Source organism: Branchiostoma lanceolatum, chromosome 13 (genome assembly GCF_035083965.1).
Source record: "Branchiostoma lanceolatum isolate klBraLanc5 chromosome 13, klBraLanc5.hap2, whole genome shotgun sequence".
Taxonomy (NCBI): domain Eukaryota; kingdom Metazoa; phylum Chordata; class Leptocardii; order Amphioxiformes; family Branchiostomatidae; genus Branchiostoma; species Branchiostoma lanceolatum.
This window is the reverse complement of record NC_089734.1, coordinates 11,616,470-11,632,237: the sequence shown is the minus strand read 5'-3', so window position 1 is coordinate 11,632,237 and position 15,768 is coordinate 11,616,470. Positions and strand designations below refer to the sequence as shown.

Below are 15,768 nucleotides of genomic sequence, written 5' to 3'. Positions count from 1 at the left end.
TATTTTTGTTATGATCTATTTCAAGGCTGTGCATTTTGTTTTCATTTCCCCCCTCCCCCCTTAATCCTTTCTTGTTTATCCCATCCCACGCAACATGACCCCTGTAAACTCACTGGGGACCAACATTCATTCGGCCTTCTGTCCATGTAAAACATCGTCAGTATGTAAACACAGTCTAGCACACATCAACAACAATTTTCCTCCACGCAGTAAACAATCGGGTCAAAATTCTGGGAAGGACAGACGTAATTTTCTTTCCTCCAATTATCTTAAAACTCGCCAACTTTGGAACCAGACAACATACCAGAATACACTCTCACACTGGCGCCAAATAAATTTTTTACTTATTTCCGCCGAGTACCATGATTGGTTTTGGAATTCCAGCGACGTTTGGACAAGGATCAGACGATGCATATTCAATGTAGAGCGGTAAAACGTTCGGAGGAGCTCGGGGACTGAACAAAGGAAACCTGCAGAAGCGGGGATAATTTTCCGAACAAAAACAATCCCCGCTTTCGGGACAGTCCAAAATGGCTGTACGCAAAACAACTCTATGCGAGGCTGGAGTCCTTCGACAAAAACAGCCCGAATCGGTGGTTTTAAAGCACCGCATGGAGAAATTTTCACCTCACCTGAGATCTCAACAGCTTGGAACCTTCCCTGGCGTGCGAGGTGTAGGGTAAGGGAGAGGCTGGACTTCCCGAGGGGCGGGGAAAGCAGCCCGTGGGGAAGGCGCTGTTCGACCGCCGCCATCTTCCCTAGCTCGTGGTGACGTCACTGCAGGGTCGGAGGTGCTCAGGCTGTCGGATCGCCAGGTGGCGCTCTCCTTGTCACAAAATCCATTCACTAATCTTCGCAGACTTCTTGACATCACAATTACATATAGACGACATAAAGTAACACATTCAACCAATATCTATAACATAAAATTATATTAGAACCTATTAACGTTACATCATTGATGATTAACATCGTAAAATCATTATTGGAAAACATTATGATTTTTCTTTTCTTGGCTTGGCTTCGCTAGCGAAGATGATTACACTACCTTAAATTGACAAATCTGAAAAGCTTCAATCCCTTGAAATGATAAACTACACAAGAGCTAGAAATCATGTTATACTATCCTAAACTCATATGAATTCAATCAATAACAACACTTTTCTTCGCACTCAACTTTAAACGAATTAATCATAAGTATGATGTTGATTCTGTCAGTTTTATTTTTGTCTTCCTATTTTTTCCTAACCCTAAAATGAAAAAAAGGGAAATCATCATCATCATCATGCATCAGGAGAATTTCTTTCTCCCTGAGGTCAAGTAGAAAAGTTATTCCATTTATTCCTGTCATTCCTTTAGTTAAACAAATCCTACATTGGGAGAAACAAATTTTTTGATACTGGGACAAAAGCACATCTCATCATATATGTGTAATTTTGAAAATGGTCTGGCAAAATGTCAAAGCCTGTCTTGTCAATCAATGCAATAGAATTGACTGTTTTGCCTATAACATATGCCTTACGCTTTCAGAGCATTGCCAAGTCAAAGTCAATTTCTTCAATGTAACATTAGCACAATGTAGCATTAGTTTTGCAGGGAAACTTCCTACTTTTTCTGATATTTACATATCCATAAGTTTATATAGCGTTAGAGTAATGATAAGCAGTCATCAAGTGAAAGTATGATGCTTTTTAATTCGTTTCTTTGGACTTTAAAAGATTTTGCATCAGCGCCCTCTGTTGGGCGGAATGAAAAGTACAGAAATCTGCAGATTAACGACGCAAAGGATTGTGGGAAAGCGTCATTGCCCTAAATTTTACTTCCGCATTTCTGCCAGAGCTTGTCGACTTGTAAAGTTCGCTCTCCGCAAATTCTGTTAGAATGGCTTACCCAGGCTACCAAGGACAGCAACCTGTAAGTTAAGCTGCTGCCAGCTTTGTCTTCCACCGTGCTTTAGTGTCGTTTTGTAACTAAATGTGTAAAAAGCGGCCAAATTTGCCGAACTTGTGTTGTAGAAACGTGTAGGAGGGTGGGGGGTTGAACAGGTGTACTCGGTAAGTTTGCTGCAAAAATCGACTAGAAAAACATCCTAAATCCGTAGGGAACTTTACATAACGTTTACGGCAATGGTTTAAACTATCTAATCGTACAAAATCAGGATTTCAAAGTCTAAATATGAAGATATATTGACCATAGTTACGGTTAAATAGTCAAGTACAATGAAGGTGGGTGGGGCACTGAAGGGTGACAAACAAAAATGTCTTCTTCAGTTTCAGAAATTCGATACTCTGGCACAAAGGTTAGAGTCTAGTGAATAAGCTAGTTCGGAGTTGCTACTACGCATGTGCAGTGTCAAAGGTGAAGGCCCCCGCGACGGAAACAGTGCTCGCCTCCACATTGTCTCGATTTGCATAACAACGCACAGACGGGTCTTGTTTCCGTCGCGGGGGCCTTCACCTTTGACACTGCACATGCGTAGTAGCAACTCCGAACTAGCTTATTAGCGACACAGTAATGTTTGAATGTTAAACTGTTGGTTGATGATTATGGATCATATGTTTTTTTTACTGTTTTATGATATGATTTTCAAAAAAAGTTGCCAAAATATTCGCTATGTTATGGTGACATTTTGGCTGTATATTGTTACAAGTAACGTTTACATGAAATGAATTCCTTTTTTTGTAACCACGTTGTAACTGTTCCAGTTTTGTTTGGACAGTGCATTGAGTGGATAAAGCTTCTTTTTAGGGAGTGAAAGTTTGTTTTGCCATATTATACTTTTTCAGCTTTGTCATTTCGTCAGTGGGTTCAGCATGGAGATCAAAATTATCCCTACCTGTCTTGTCAAAATACGTTGTTAGCCTGCTAATACTGAATTAGATGCAAGGCACCCATTTTTGCTTCAATCTTGAATAGACAGGTAACCGCCAAAGCCTACAGACATCCTTGTTGCAGAGAAGAAATGCATGAATTATTATGTTTTTGTGACTATCGACATGAACATTTTGTGTGAAAAAGAGGAATAATTTGAACATTACATTGTAGCCAAACCTTTCTGATTCAGTAGAAACTTAAAGTCTATTTTGACCTCTATGACATTTAATAATAATTAGAATCTTTGTTTGATCCCACCTTGTAGTGCTCAGCTATTGTCAGTAGAAAATTTAAAGTACTGAATAGGGCTTGCTTCCTAAATCCCGCACCACGACTTGTCCTATTGGTTACTTGTTACTTTTTGACTGTTAAGTTTGACACTGCCACAAGGTGACCCTTCCCTAGAGTAGCCATGTATCCATCCATTGTCAGCTTATGTCCATTTTACAATGGTGGCTTTAGCAAGTGGCCTGGGTGCTATCTTAGTTAGTTTACCAGGGCTCCCATACTCCTCTCTCACGAGCAAGTCTGGAGATTCTGACTTTCAAACCTTCTGTGATTTGGATATCCGGTCTATTTCAATTCAAAAACTGAGAGTATGGTAGGGCAGTTTTCAGGACCTGTTCCTCCGTCCCAGGACGTCCCCTACTTTGCCCCTAGCGGGGTTATTTGGGGGTAGTTTAAGTTGAAGAAATTTGCTTGTTGGGACGAGAAAAAATTTACTGCGTCCGGCCAAAAAGTCTGATGTTCCTGGCACGAAATTCATAAAAATCTGTTTTTGTCAGCTTAGAATGACAGATTAACAATAATAATTAACAACATTAGCTTCCAAACAATGAGTTGAATGTAAGAAATAAACATCTGGAGACACCCCTGGAGTATGGGAGCCCCAGTTAGCTACCTAGGATTGCACCCAGGCTATTTGTTAAGACAGTGACTATTGAGAAGTGGACATAAGCTGGAAATATATGGATGCCTAGCAAGCTCTCCCGAGACCCTTGTGCTAATTAACTGCTGTATCTGTGCATGTCCACTGCTTACCGGACGTCTTGCGGCGATGGTTAGGGCGGTGATCCCTTGTGGGGATACTTCGCGTCAGTGGGAGGACAGGTCAGTCTAGGTTAATTTTGCTCTCCCTGCAGAAGCTGGTCAAGTTCGGGCGGTCCGAGCAATCTCACCTGGCTCTTCAAAAATAAAATAAAATATTGAAAACTTTGTCTTGTACTGAGGCATCATCAAGAAGAAAAAGATAAAAATGCCTGCTCCATTACTCCATTTCAAAAAAATTCTCCCCCCCCCAAAAAATAGAAAAATGCCTCCACCCCTGAGGTGTAGCCAAAAAAATTGATAATAAAACACATAAAAAAATGTCTCCTCCTTGAAGCATCATGAAAAATTATCAGAAAGCAAGATTTTAAAGTCAGATCACAGAATGGTTGTACAATCCTTTGTCAATGTTCAATTTTCCCCCAGATATTTCATGCATGAGGATGTTGTGAAATGGCAAAAAGTCAGAGCAGAATTTAAATGTTTGTGAAGTGTTTGCCAAAATACAAAGTTTGCAATGCTGCTTCAATACAATCAGACAATCATAGAATAAATGTGTTTTCGACTTAATCTTGCCTGTCATTCAATTAAAGCCATGGTCATATTGCTCCATGATCGCTTGAACTTTAACCAGCCCACCACTGACTAACAACATTGACTATCTTTAATCTTGTATGTACTTTGTTGTTGTCTCCTCCGGGCATGCCCAGTATGGCCAGCCAGGTTACGGTGGTGCGTACGGAGCACCGCCGCCGCAGGACCCCATGTGGGGGTATTTCACAGCAGTAGCAGGGCAGGTTTGTATTCACTAATGATTCCACAACGCTGGTCACTTTCACATTTGGAAAGACAGTTTTTTCCAAATTTCAAGGCACCATAATGTTCAAAGAAGACCTTTTATTCAAAGTCTTAATGGATGTATAGTAAAGTTTCTGTTGAAGTTATCATATGTCTGGTTTAAGAAGATTCTTGAAATTTCTGAATGACTCTAAGTTGATATATGTAAGATGTCTTTCCAACTCTGATGTAACCAGTGCAAAACAACTTCCTCTTCCTGTTAATTGCTCAAAGTTCTGAGGTGCAGGAAGTAAAAATATGCCTAAATTTAACACAAAAACAAAACAAAACAAACAAATAGATAAACAGATTGTCTTAAGCTTATTCAATGAACAATTGGCAGAGGAAGTTGTTGAAAAGTGTTTTTTTTATTCTGTACTACTGTCAATGGCATTTTATTCTTGGGATTTAGGAGATGTTAATAAGCTATCTAGTAAGATATATTGTTGTATGTTTTCTCAAGTAAAGTTGACTATTTCGTATATATTGATACATGTAAAAAGGACATATACCATGCTGTCACTGGTCGCTACTTGTTTCTTCCTTGCTTATTAACATCACCTAAACTCTGTTTGGTAATTCCATTGAAAAGTTGAAATGGGGGATGTCAAAGCATGCCCCCTTGTATACGTGACAAATGTATGTAGCTAAAAGCAAGTCTTTTCTGAATTTAACATTTTTATGATTAACGTACAAACTCCTTAACCCATCTCATTTTCAAATAGAATTCTGTTCACTTTCCCCCTGACAACCTTTCTAATGGAATTACGCATAGTCCTCTTAAAATGTCTTAAGACTATCAGAATCACAGCTTAACATTAAGGGTGTTCATCTCACTCGTCCTTTCCTTTTGTTCTTCCCTCGTTCGTTACGTTCTAATCAGGAGGTGAGTCGTAAAAATTCCCTCAGACACTCCCCGCTTCTGCATGGCATACACGGAACATCTAGAAGGAATCAACAGACGTTTTAAGAAATCTTGAAGATCAAAGAAGATTGGAATCCACTTGCAAAATCTTTGCTACTAATGCATGATCTGTTGTAAATGTGTTGTCTGTGCTGTTTTACAGATATATACATTTGTACATGCAATGCTAGATTCAGTTGGATCATCTCTTTAAAAACGTTTTCACACTCATAACTTTTCTTCACACATTTGGTTGTGTTTCATCCCTACCATTAAAGAGTTTTGTCAAAAAGTGTTAACTTTTTGGCTTTCTGCATGTGTCTTTGAAATGACAGTCATTGGCCAAATAGGTTTTCCAAACAAAAGAAAGAAAAAACAAGGTATAGCCAAAACGCATGTTCATGGAATTCCTAGAATATTTCCAAATCAATCATTGTACAATACTGAAGGCTCCACCCCTGAGATGTTGCCAAAACACAGAAGTACAATTTTTCAATGAGAAACTTCCCATACATATATTTCCAGTCTGTCACTAGTGCAAATCCTCTGCTACCATCTCTAACTGTTTGCCTCGCTAGATAGATCTTATTTTGTATTCATAGTAGTCTTTTATTATTTTTTATAGCTTATCACAGTTAAGTGTTGCATTTTGAAGTGCTTGGCCTAGGCCTGTTGCTCTAATCCCCTATGTTTAAATACTAACAGCGGTTCCCTGTGTGATGTAGGATGGCCAGATTGATCCAATCGAGCTGCAGCAGTGTCTCACCAGTTCTGGGATCAGCGGGTCCTACCAGCGTAAGACTAGTTCTCCCTCTCTCACATCTGTTTTTATTTTAAATCTATTTTTCAATCAATGGCTTAAAATTATTCAGTGAGGATCTCGCGGGCAACACACCCAAATTTTGTCCTTATTACAGTGGCTTTTCACATAGAAACAATGACTTGTTACACTCCACTAATTTAAAGCAATTACAATTAATTAATCAAAACAGTTCTGAAAACCATTGAAGAGGGCCTACATCATCTGCACTGTCAATGCTCTAGGCTAAATTCAGGCAGGCAGTGGCTTTTAACATTAACTTTGAGAGGCTGTCTTTGTTTTATGCTAAATTCAGGTAGCCATTAATTTATATAGAAGGCACCAATCATCACACTTAGAGTCTATGTTAAATTTGGGTACAAATTATGTGAGATTAAATGGCTGATTACACCCTACGTAAAAGGGACTGCCGGCCCCCATTGAAATGTTTTGTTGTTTTAATTACTGACGATTCTTGTTGTAAAACTAAAGGATTCCAAACTACCATCAATGTCTTTTAGTGTTAGAACTTAGATTGAGATTAACTTGACAGTTACTACAGTTTGTAAGACTTTTACTGATGGCATATTTAGTCTTCTTTGTAATGAAAATCTTAATTATACCCCAAAATATGTGTAAATTGTTGTGACTGGTCCAGACTGGTGTTTTAACTATAGATTGCATTATGTTAAAAATCTCTTCCTTCGTCTTTATCGTTCCAGCCTTCAGTCTGGAGACCTGCAGGGTGATGATAGCCATGCTGGATGTATCCTTTCAATAGACAGTCAAATTTGTTTAGAGATTGAAACAGACTTTAAATGTCTTTCTCTCCCACTTATCATTTTGGAGCCCATGTTATGAAATTTATTGTTAGATCTGTCATCTTTAACAGATAGATAATATATTTTTATCTAGTTCATGTCATAAAGTTCATTTATTTGGCGGATTGGGTGAAATTTTTGTCCGTCCCAACAAGCAAATTTCCGTCCAGGGACAGAGGGACAGGACGAAATAGTGTGTACGGAAATAACGTGTAAGAATTTACAATGTTGATTACCGTCACAAAGGATTACCTTCAGAAGAAAATAAGAGCTTCCTTCACAATTTGTTCAGCGTGATTTCAGCGGGAAGATGGGGTTTAACGAGTTTAAGGAACTGTGGGCGGCGCTGAACGGATGGCGTAGCATCTACATGCAGTACGACGCGGACCGGTCTGGCTTCATCAACTACCAGGAGCTGGGGAACTGTGTCCGTGGGATGGGTACGTGTACCGTTTGTTCTTACCTCCTTAAATGGCGGTATAGTTTTCTTCTGCTTGCATGCATGCTTGCGTGTGTGCGTGTGTGTCAGTCGGAATATTTCAAGAACCTCTGGATGGATCGCAAAGATATTTGGTACATGGGTAAGTGTTGTGAATCCGGCGAAGGTCTATTTTTGGCCTCCTGGTGGCCGACCTTGGTACTGCAGCAGGACTTCTGGTTTTTGTATCTTTGGTCCTGGACATGCTGTGATCATGATTTCTTGGTGGCAGACAGGTGTTGGCATAAGAAGAAGAAGTTGGAAGAAGTGCTGTAGGTTTGGGCCCCCTAGCAGCTTGCTAACCAAAGGAATGACATATTTCCATAATATTTGGTATGCAGGTAGTTTAGGCTGAGATTCGCACAGTAATATGCAAATTATCTCTTTGTCATTTTGTGCTTTCAGGATACAACCTAAATCCCCAGACCCTTAATGTGCTGATAAAGAGGTACAACAAGAACGGGCAGATCACTTTTGACGACTTCGTTGCCTGCGCAGTGCGTCTCAGGGCCCTTACAGGTATGTGGAAGTCAATTTTTCTCTTTATCAGGTTGTAGTGAGAATCTCTGTTATAAGCCACCTCAAAGTGTGATGCATTGTTTGTAAATGTCAAATGAAAGTTTAAGGCCCCTGACAATGCTTTATATTGACCCACAATGCATCCCTCTGCGAACTGTGACGGTAGCGTGCGTAGTCCAGTGGTTAGCGATCTTGCCTCTGGAACTAGAATCCCCGGGTTCGATCCCGGCTGTGTCGCTCACCCGACATGCACGCTACCGGAAAGGGTCGCAGTCCTTAGGACGGGATGTTAAGCCGTGGTCCACAGTTCATTGTGCTTGTCGAAAAGAGCTAGGGGAATTTCCCCGGTACAATGTACCTGTAAATACTGTACATAGCGTCTGTCTTCTCTGTCACGACCAGTGGAAGATTAGCTCATCTGTTCATTGAGTTCATTTGAGCTAAACTGGTTCGAGATCACTTTCCTTTACTTTGTGACCTAGCTTACAGCTGGTCCTCTGACATGCTGCTAATGTTGTCTGTTCCCGTTCCAGATGCGTTCCGTCGGCGTGACACGGCCCAACAGGGAATGTGTACGTTCCAGTACGACGATGTAAGTTAAGTCTGTTGAACAACTATATAATGATGATATAATTAAGGGTTAATGACCCGCCCCGAGGTGTATATGGTGTCATAACGCCTGGTCATGTGCTATAACCACCGAATAAAACCACCAAGTGAGCGAAGCGAACGAGGTGGTTTTATGAGGTGGTTATAGCACATGACCAGGCGTTATGACACCATATACACCGAGGAACAGGCGGGTCATTAACGTTATTATCACATAGCCTATCCAAACTGACCCATATAAGAGAGACAAATTTCTGTATAATACATAGATTCTTTATTTAATACTATACATGTAAAATAAATCCATTGTACATATGATCTTTATATAATCCAATGTAAACAAGCGGTGACTTGTCTTCGAGCCCACACGGTTATAAATTGACAGGTTGTTAGACGCCTAGGTGTGGTAAGAATCGTACATGTTTACCTCCCCTTTGCCGCAAGTTGTAGTTTCCCCGGATAATTATTACTCAAGCCGGAAAAAAAATCCCACAGAAGCGTACACATATCGAGCCAAGATCATTGTAGGTACAAACCTGTAAGAATTTGGGCGATTTTGACCGTAATTCTTTCGATGCCAACACATCGGTTTCGGGAAGTTACGTGTTCGTGACTTGGGCCATGGGGAGGGGGGCGTTTGTTTTTAACAAGACGACATCACTTTGCCAGTAACATTTTTAATTTTCGTCAGGTAAAACCCCTCAGAAACGTGAACATACCGGTCTGGGTCCTCTTGGGTAGAAACGTAGGAGGTTTCATGGGCGATTTCTTTGTCTGCCATGATTTGCTACTTCGGGAAATACAATGTGATGAGTGGGGAGGGGACTCTGTGTGCCCGTTGCTTCTTGTTGGTCACACTCGTCAGCTTCCTTGCCCCTCAACCGCTGAAGTATGTTCCTGGGCGTCTTCCCCAACTTCCCATGACCCGAAAACTGACTCTAAGTCGGCGTCTGACAGTTCCTCGACGAAAAACTGTGGTACTCTTATGGCGGACGTTCGAACGCGTTCTGCGAACGATCGTCTGGGCCGGTTCCACTTTGACGGCGGGGGTGTGAAACATATTGTTTTTAGTCCTTCCGTTTGAATTTTACTTGAATTGAATTTTTTCCTTTTTTCATGAATTCTTCATGTATTCTTAGGACATTTGGGGGAATTTTAAGACAATAAAGATATTTTAAACAAGGTTAAGAAAAAGATTCATCAAAAAGATACCCCCATCTACAAAATGCAACGGTTTTGTTATGGCATGACGTCAATAAGTGGTGTGTTATGGCGTGATAACAGACCACTTATTGTGGGCAATGGAGGCTTCTGATTGGTCGACACCATCTGGCCATGTGATAATGTGTGTTGATCCAATATGCCTGTCTTCAAAACACTTCATGATTAGTCAGTTATGTTTGTTAGGACAGTTGAAACAGTACTGTAGTGTAGTCTTTTTTTTTTCTATGCATAGCCCCAGTCCTCAGCTTAGCAGCTGGGCTGTCAGTTATTACTTGACAGGACGCTGTCTTACAGCACTGAGGGGGGCGTTATTGGGTTGACCGACTACTACCCGACGGGGCTGAATTGCAAGGGTCTGTAGGCTGCCATTTTGGCGCCAAGGTGACCTCAATACGACAATTGCCCCAGGTGCAGCCATTGAACTGTATGATTATGAACCACTCACACTGGGAAGAACCCCTACTCTTTTCGATAAGTGTGGTGGGATCTTTAACGTGCTGGAGGTGTGGCTCTCCTCCATTTAACGTCCTATCCGAGGGACGTCCCTAACCGAGGCTAGGTACTCATTTACACTTGAGTGAAGTGAGGAAAGTTGTGTAAAGTGCCTTTCCCAAGGGCACAACATCGGGGCATATCGGTGGGTTCGAACCCGCAACCTCTCGGTTGTGGGCGAAACACCTTATCGATTGCGCCACACGATGCCACAGTCTCCTGTAGTGATGCATTGAAAAGTACATGTTTGAGGTGTAAAGATTTTGCAGTGGAGAGGTCAATGCAAACACCAAGAAAATAAAATTACCATGAACATTTCAAGATTCACAGTACCGTTGATATAGCCGGTTACTCTACAACTTGTAACATGTGTCCAAAAATGTCACATTAGATACCTTTGTCCTATTTGAATAACCTGACCTAAAGTTTTTTTTTTTTACAGTTTCTGCAGTGCACTCTGTGCATTTAAGTTGGAGAGACCACTACCAAATCAAGAGGAGATGCAAGATTTCGCCTCAGCCCACTGCTTTCTAGGGTTAATTAGCTTTAATGATGTCTGCTGTAGGATAAAGTGTAAGCTAGTGATGTTGGTGAATGATAAGATTGGGATTACATCTTCGAATTGGTCCTTGTGTGTCACATGATCAAAGACAAATTGCTGATTGGTGGAGTCATATTCGAAATTCAAAAACATGACACATTACACATTACAATAACTGCCAGGTTCAGACTATGAATTACAAACTTAATTGTTTCTCAACTTACAGTTTCTCCAATGCGTACAACATTCAGCACTCAATTGTGATGCACCTAACGTATTTCTAACCTTATTGCTGTCAACATCATGATATTTAGCCAGGTTGCAAATGTGAATTGTGTTTTGATATGAGTTTTCCTTGCACAAGATTTTTTTGTTGGCAACTAGAAGCTTATAGGGATTTTAAACATTCAGAATTCTACGTACTATATGGCAGCTTTGCCCTTCCCAGCTACTTCTAATAAAAACTGTGTTAGTTTGTGAATAGGGGAGAGCAAAATACATGTAGGTGTTACAAGATTTGTGTTAAATGCATTTTGACAATGTATCCTTACTTTCACAACTACAGAAACATTATGAGGATGTTACATGTATAACAATGAGTGAGATAAGATGTGTGAAAATTTGTTGGATGTACACTTTCAAAAGTTGGTCTGCCAAAAGTTGTTTTAATGTAATGTTTTTCTTTATACATAGTAAACAAAATCTGAAATATATATGCACGAACTTGTGTTTTTCAGAATTTCATATCACCGTTGTATTCTCTGTTCTGCGGACTGTAGCTTTTTCATCAGGACATGTAAGGAAGTACCTTGTGTAGGTTCATATCAAGTGTAGCCTGGTTTTGTTCTTGTTATACCTCGTTGTGAACTGTGAGAAGTACAATAACACTAAACAAGACTTATCTCCAAGCACTTGTTTTACTCAGTGTTACCCTACATCTGCTTGGAGAACAAGACAGCACAAATTGTAGTAGTTGGCCATCAAGCCATCTTTGACTGCAAATTTTCGCACAGAAAGATTACCGTAAAACGAAGGGCTTACAATTTACTGGTAGACTTTGATGAAGCAAAGGTGATGTAGACATTGTATCATTGGCCACTGGTGTTACACCACAAGGTGGTAAAAGAACTAGACTTCAGTCACAATCTCTGGAATCATGAATGTAATCAGATGCCTTCTTGGTTGGATTCTTGTGAAAATCATTGCAACTTGTTTCACAGGATACAGGAAACTTTACCTACACTCATATACCCGGTATATACACAAAGGTTAAGTTAATAAAGTGGAATCCATCATCTATGTAGTCATTTGTGAATAACATAATTGATAGTATAGCCATTATTAGGTAAACCTACCCGGAATGTTTTGTATAGACTGTCACCACGTAAAAGCTCTGCATAGGAGAATGTAAAAGTTGCATAGGTCAATTATGACGGGAATTCGTACCAGATGTAACGGTACACAAACATTACAACGATAACGGGGAACAAATAATTTTTGTAGGATCTTTCTGTCAATGGGAATTGAACCTGATGGTTTTTTTTTAACAAAATGCTGTTGAAAATCACATCATTTTCTATCCATCTATGTAATTCTGTATCAACACCTCAACTTGGAAACATCGGTTGTGAGTCGATCCTCTTCAAGGCGACCACCTGTCCAATGCGACCCCTTTTCCTTGGTCCCATGGGCAGGTTTGACTGAAGTAGCTGAACAACATTGCATAGGGAACCTATTAGAGATGAACTATTCATTCAAACAAAAATTGATTAGTTCTGCAGTACCATAGACTGAGGCATGCTCTCTGCAGTTCTACTCCACTCCAGAAGGAGGCAGTGCTGCACTACAGAATTAGAGCAGTGACTACAGCTTGGGCAGGGAACGTCACGCCTGCAATCAGTCATAAAACGCAGACAAGCAATAGCATTTTGATAACCTTTAATTGTACACTTTTCGTTAAATATATATCATATAAACTTTGAATCTTTATCTATTGAACAAGTATACATTTACATGTAATCAACAACATGCAAAATCATGCAACGTGTATACACAATGCATTGCTCACAATCATATTTAGAACTAGATTTTGCATGTTACTTTCCATCAGTTCTTTTACACTTGCTTTGTTTACTGGAAATTACCTCGTACAGCTTTATAACTATGTTAGGCAAACATCCTTTTGCACACAAATTTGCAATAAATACAAGTAGCATGTCTACCTAGACTAAACATGCAAGCCCAAAGACTTCTCAATATTGCTGCCCTTGTGAGCAGTTATTAAACATATATAATAAATAAGGTATCAGCCTTAATGTCAAGCTTTTTTGGAAGCAAACTTATTCATTGATAGATGAAAGTGTCTGTGCTTTTACTCTTAGCTTACTGTGTCTGTGATTGTACGTTCTATTGAGGAATTTGAAGCGTCAGAATTTGTTCGATCAAGCCGTCCTCCCATCCGATGGCTCTCAGGATCTCCGCACACCTTCTTTGAAAGGACAGGAACACAATCTCTTGTCTCCTCCTCTGCTCCTGTTCTGGGGATAATTCAGTTACACCAGGGCTCCCTCCTGATTGGTTGGTTTGGAGTTGCATCATTTCCATCTCCAGGGCCAGGTCGTCTGCCATGGACAGGTTGGTGGCTGATGCACCATGGGATTGCGAGTCTAACCCTGTGTTCTCCACGGAGGACAGATCCATGATCAACTGCTTTATTGCACTCACAACCTGTTCACTGAAAGTAAATGTGGTGCCTTCCTTCGCCATGTGGTAAGTCAGCAGACCACTGAAAAACAGAAGAGATTTCTAAGAGTCAATGCAACTTGAATAAACAGACATAGTTTGTTCGTTCATCCAGACCATTGTAGTACCTAATGGTACGTAGGGGAGCAATTTTCCTTGCTGTTTCTGCAGCAGGGTATATTTGCTGAGCTTCCCCTATACAGACATGGCTACGACTCTAAGGCTACAAGCAAAACATAAAAGCCCTGAGAAGTTGTCACAGCTATGGACTGCAGGGCTGGAAATACTGGGTGCATGTGCACTTTGTGCACCCAAAATTAGAGCTGTGCATCTAGTTTTTTACCTAATTTTGTAGGCTACAGGGTAAAGGTACGATAACTGTGCACACGTACATGTATACAGAATATTCTCGAAATTTAAGTTGCAGAAAGAGCAATATAACCTTTGTTGTACTTTGATGTATTACTAGTACTTGGTCCAAATGATGAAGTTAGCTAAAGAATCAAAGGAGTTCCTAAGAGAAGCAGTAATGTTTGTAAATACGTTTTTCCGACATTCTGATTATTTCATGATGTGCACCCCAAATTCTTTCTGTACACCTAAATTTTTAGGTTAGCTGCACCAGTGCATCTGTTCCCAGAAATGAATTTCGATCTCTGGACTGTGATTGAAGCATTTACCATAGCAGCCCCCTGAGTCTGGCGAGCTGCAGAGTCTGGCCGACCCCCTCGCTGTAACCCCGGTTGAACCCTTCCTGGAGAGAGGTCAGTCGTCCATCTGACATCCCGTCTCGGAAGCCTTGCTGTCAGGCAACAAAAAAGGAAGAAAAAACAACTTAAGTTAATACTGTCTGTAAAATAATGAATATTTACAGTTCACAAGGTACTTACAAGAAATATTGGTTGCTGGCTAAGCTTCTTTTTTTCATTATTGACAAGGCTGAATATGAGATGTTGGTTATGTGATTGTACTGGGTGGGCAGTCTTATATATGTGGCAGATACTAATACCGTTAATCGTTTCATTTCAGTTTGCTGGAAGGTGAAAATCAAGAGTTCGTGATTGAAATAACCATTGTAAAACGATGGATGACAGCATATGTTCAGACTGTGATGTTTTCACTGTGAAAGGTCACAAACTGAAAATCTAAAAACACTGCAAAATTACAAAATTGATACAGTATAACGTTAATTGTAACAAAGTATGTTATTACAGATTTTCACAAGGAAACACAACAACAGATATTTTAAGAAGGCTACATGTTACATCTATAAAATACCGTCACAAGTCAGCTATATGAGCTCAGACTTCTTAAAACTCAGATCATAATGCAATCTCATACGCTATAGATGTTATCGGTCATGTAACAGTGGCCTGTTTGACGTGAATTGCATGGAAATATACTGATAGCAGACTACGCATTCTTTCACGCCCCCCTCCCTCTTTACCAAATACCTACTTTTACACGGGATTCTTTCATCCTCTCAAAGTCTCTAGTCCGGACCATGTCCTCTCCAGTTTCTTCGTCGAAAACATCGTCCATCTGACTGTCCTCCGGAAATGCAGACGCCATATTGAGGCATAGGACAAAAATAAATTAGAGAAAAAGAAAATTTTAATTTTTAGGGGGCGGCCATATTGGAAACGTCATTGATCACGTGATATAATTTTGTTTCTCTGCATATTTATAATCTACTGAATACTCATGCTTCCTACTCAGGCCTGAAATAGTTCGTATCTTCAAGTTGGTTGAAAATTACTTGCTTTTTATTAACTGTTAGTTGCAAAAACGTTGGAAAAACGTAAACAAAACTTAGTCACGTGACCAACGTACCATCACTAATGAGGCTGTGTATGTAGTTTATCTCATCTTTTTGTTCAT

At 40.1% G+C, this 15,768-nt stretch overlaps 3 protein-coding genes across 6 annotated transcripts in view; 1 reads left to right on the top strand and 2 right to left on the bottom strand.

Annotated features, from left to right (window-relative positions):
* LOC136446716 (mediator of RNA polymerase II transcription subunit 1-like) overlaps positions 1-785 on the bottom strand; it is a 30,277-nt gene extending 29,492 nt beyond the window's left edge. For both annotated transcript variants that reach the window (XM_066445227.1, XM_066445228.1), the window contains exon 1: positions 633-785. In XM_066445227.1, coding sequence (XP_066301324.1) covers positions 633-753 — 121 coding nt within the window. In that variant the 5' untranslated portion in view covers positions 754-785. The remainder of the gene's footprint in view (positions 1-632) is intronic.
* Positions 786-1,780: 995 nt separating this feature from the next.
* On the top strand, positions 1,781-12,440 carry LOC136446717 (sorcin-like). 3 transcript variants are annotated; one of them, XM_066445230.1, is made up of 9 exons: positions 1,783-1,914; positions 3,940-3,984; positions 4,632-4,718; positions 6,388-6,457; positions 7,184-7,227; positions 7,575-7,722; positions 8,166-8,279; positions 8,813-8,871; positions 11,047-12,440. In XM_066445230.1, exons 1-9 carry the CDS (start codon positions 1,882-1,884, stop codon positions 11,071-11,073), a joined length of 627 nt encoding a protein of 208 aa, XP_066301327.1. In that variant the 5' UTR covers positions 1,783-1,881; the 3' UTR covers positions 11,074-12,440. The 3 variants fall into 3 exon arrangements, with proteins under 3 accessions (XP_066301328.1, XP_066301327.1, XP_066301329.1); XM_066445231.1 differs by lacking the exon at positions 3,940-3,984 and having other exon boundaries at positions 1,781-1,914; XM_066445232.1 differs by lacking the exon at positions 4,632-4,718.
* Positions 12,441-13,066: 626 nt separating this feature from the next.
* On the bottom strand, positions 13,067-15,550 carry LOC136446718 (protein YAE1 homolog). Its single transcript, XM_066445233.1, has 3 exons — positions 15,346-15,550; positions 14,568-14,689; positions 13,067-13,930 (listed from the first exon to the last, which is right to left on the bottom strand). Exons 1-3 carry the CDS (start codon positions 15,457-15,459, stop codon positions 13,552-13,554), a joined length of 615 nt encoding a protein of 204 aa, XP_066301330.1. The 5' UTR covers positions 15,460-15,550; the 3' UTR covers positions 13,067-13,551.
* Positions 15,551-15,768: the final 218 nt, after the last annotated feature.

What these genes read in the sequence shown, in the direction of transcription:
- LOC136446717 (XM_066445230.1), top strand. Translation starts at nt 1,882, where the DNA reads ATGGCTTACCCAGGCTACCAAGGACAGCAACCT. An exon ending in TGATGATAGCCATGCTGGAT is followed by an intron (nt 7,228 to 7,574) that starts GTATCCTTTCAA and finishes CAATTTGTTCAG; the next exon opens with CGTGATTTCAGCGGGAAGAT. An exon ending in GCGTCTCAGGGCCCTTACAG is followed by an intron (nt 8,280 to 8,812) that starts GTATGTGGAAGT and finishes TTCCCGTTCCAG; the next exon opens with ATGCGTTCCGTCGGCGTGAC.
- LOC136446718 (XM_066445233.1), bottom strand. Translation starts at nt 15,459, where the DNA reads ATGGCGTCTGCATTTCCGGAGGACAGTCAGATGGACGATGTTTTCGAC. An exon ending in TGAAAGAATCCCGTGTAAAA is followed by an intron (nt 14,690 to 15,345) that starts GTAGGTATTTGG and finishes GTTGCCTGACAG; the next exon opens with CAAGGCTTCCGAGACGGGAT. An exon ending in AGACTCAGGGGGCTGCTATG is followed by an intron (nt 13,931 to 14,567) that starts GTAAATGCTTCA and finishes TCTGTTTTTCAG; the next exon opens with TGGTCTGCTGACTTACCACA.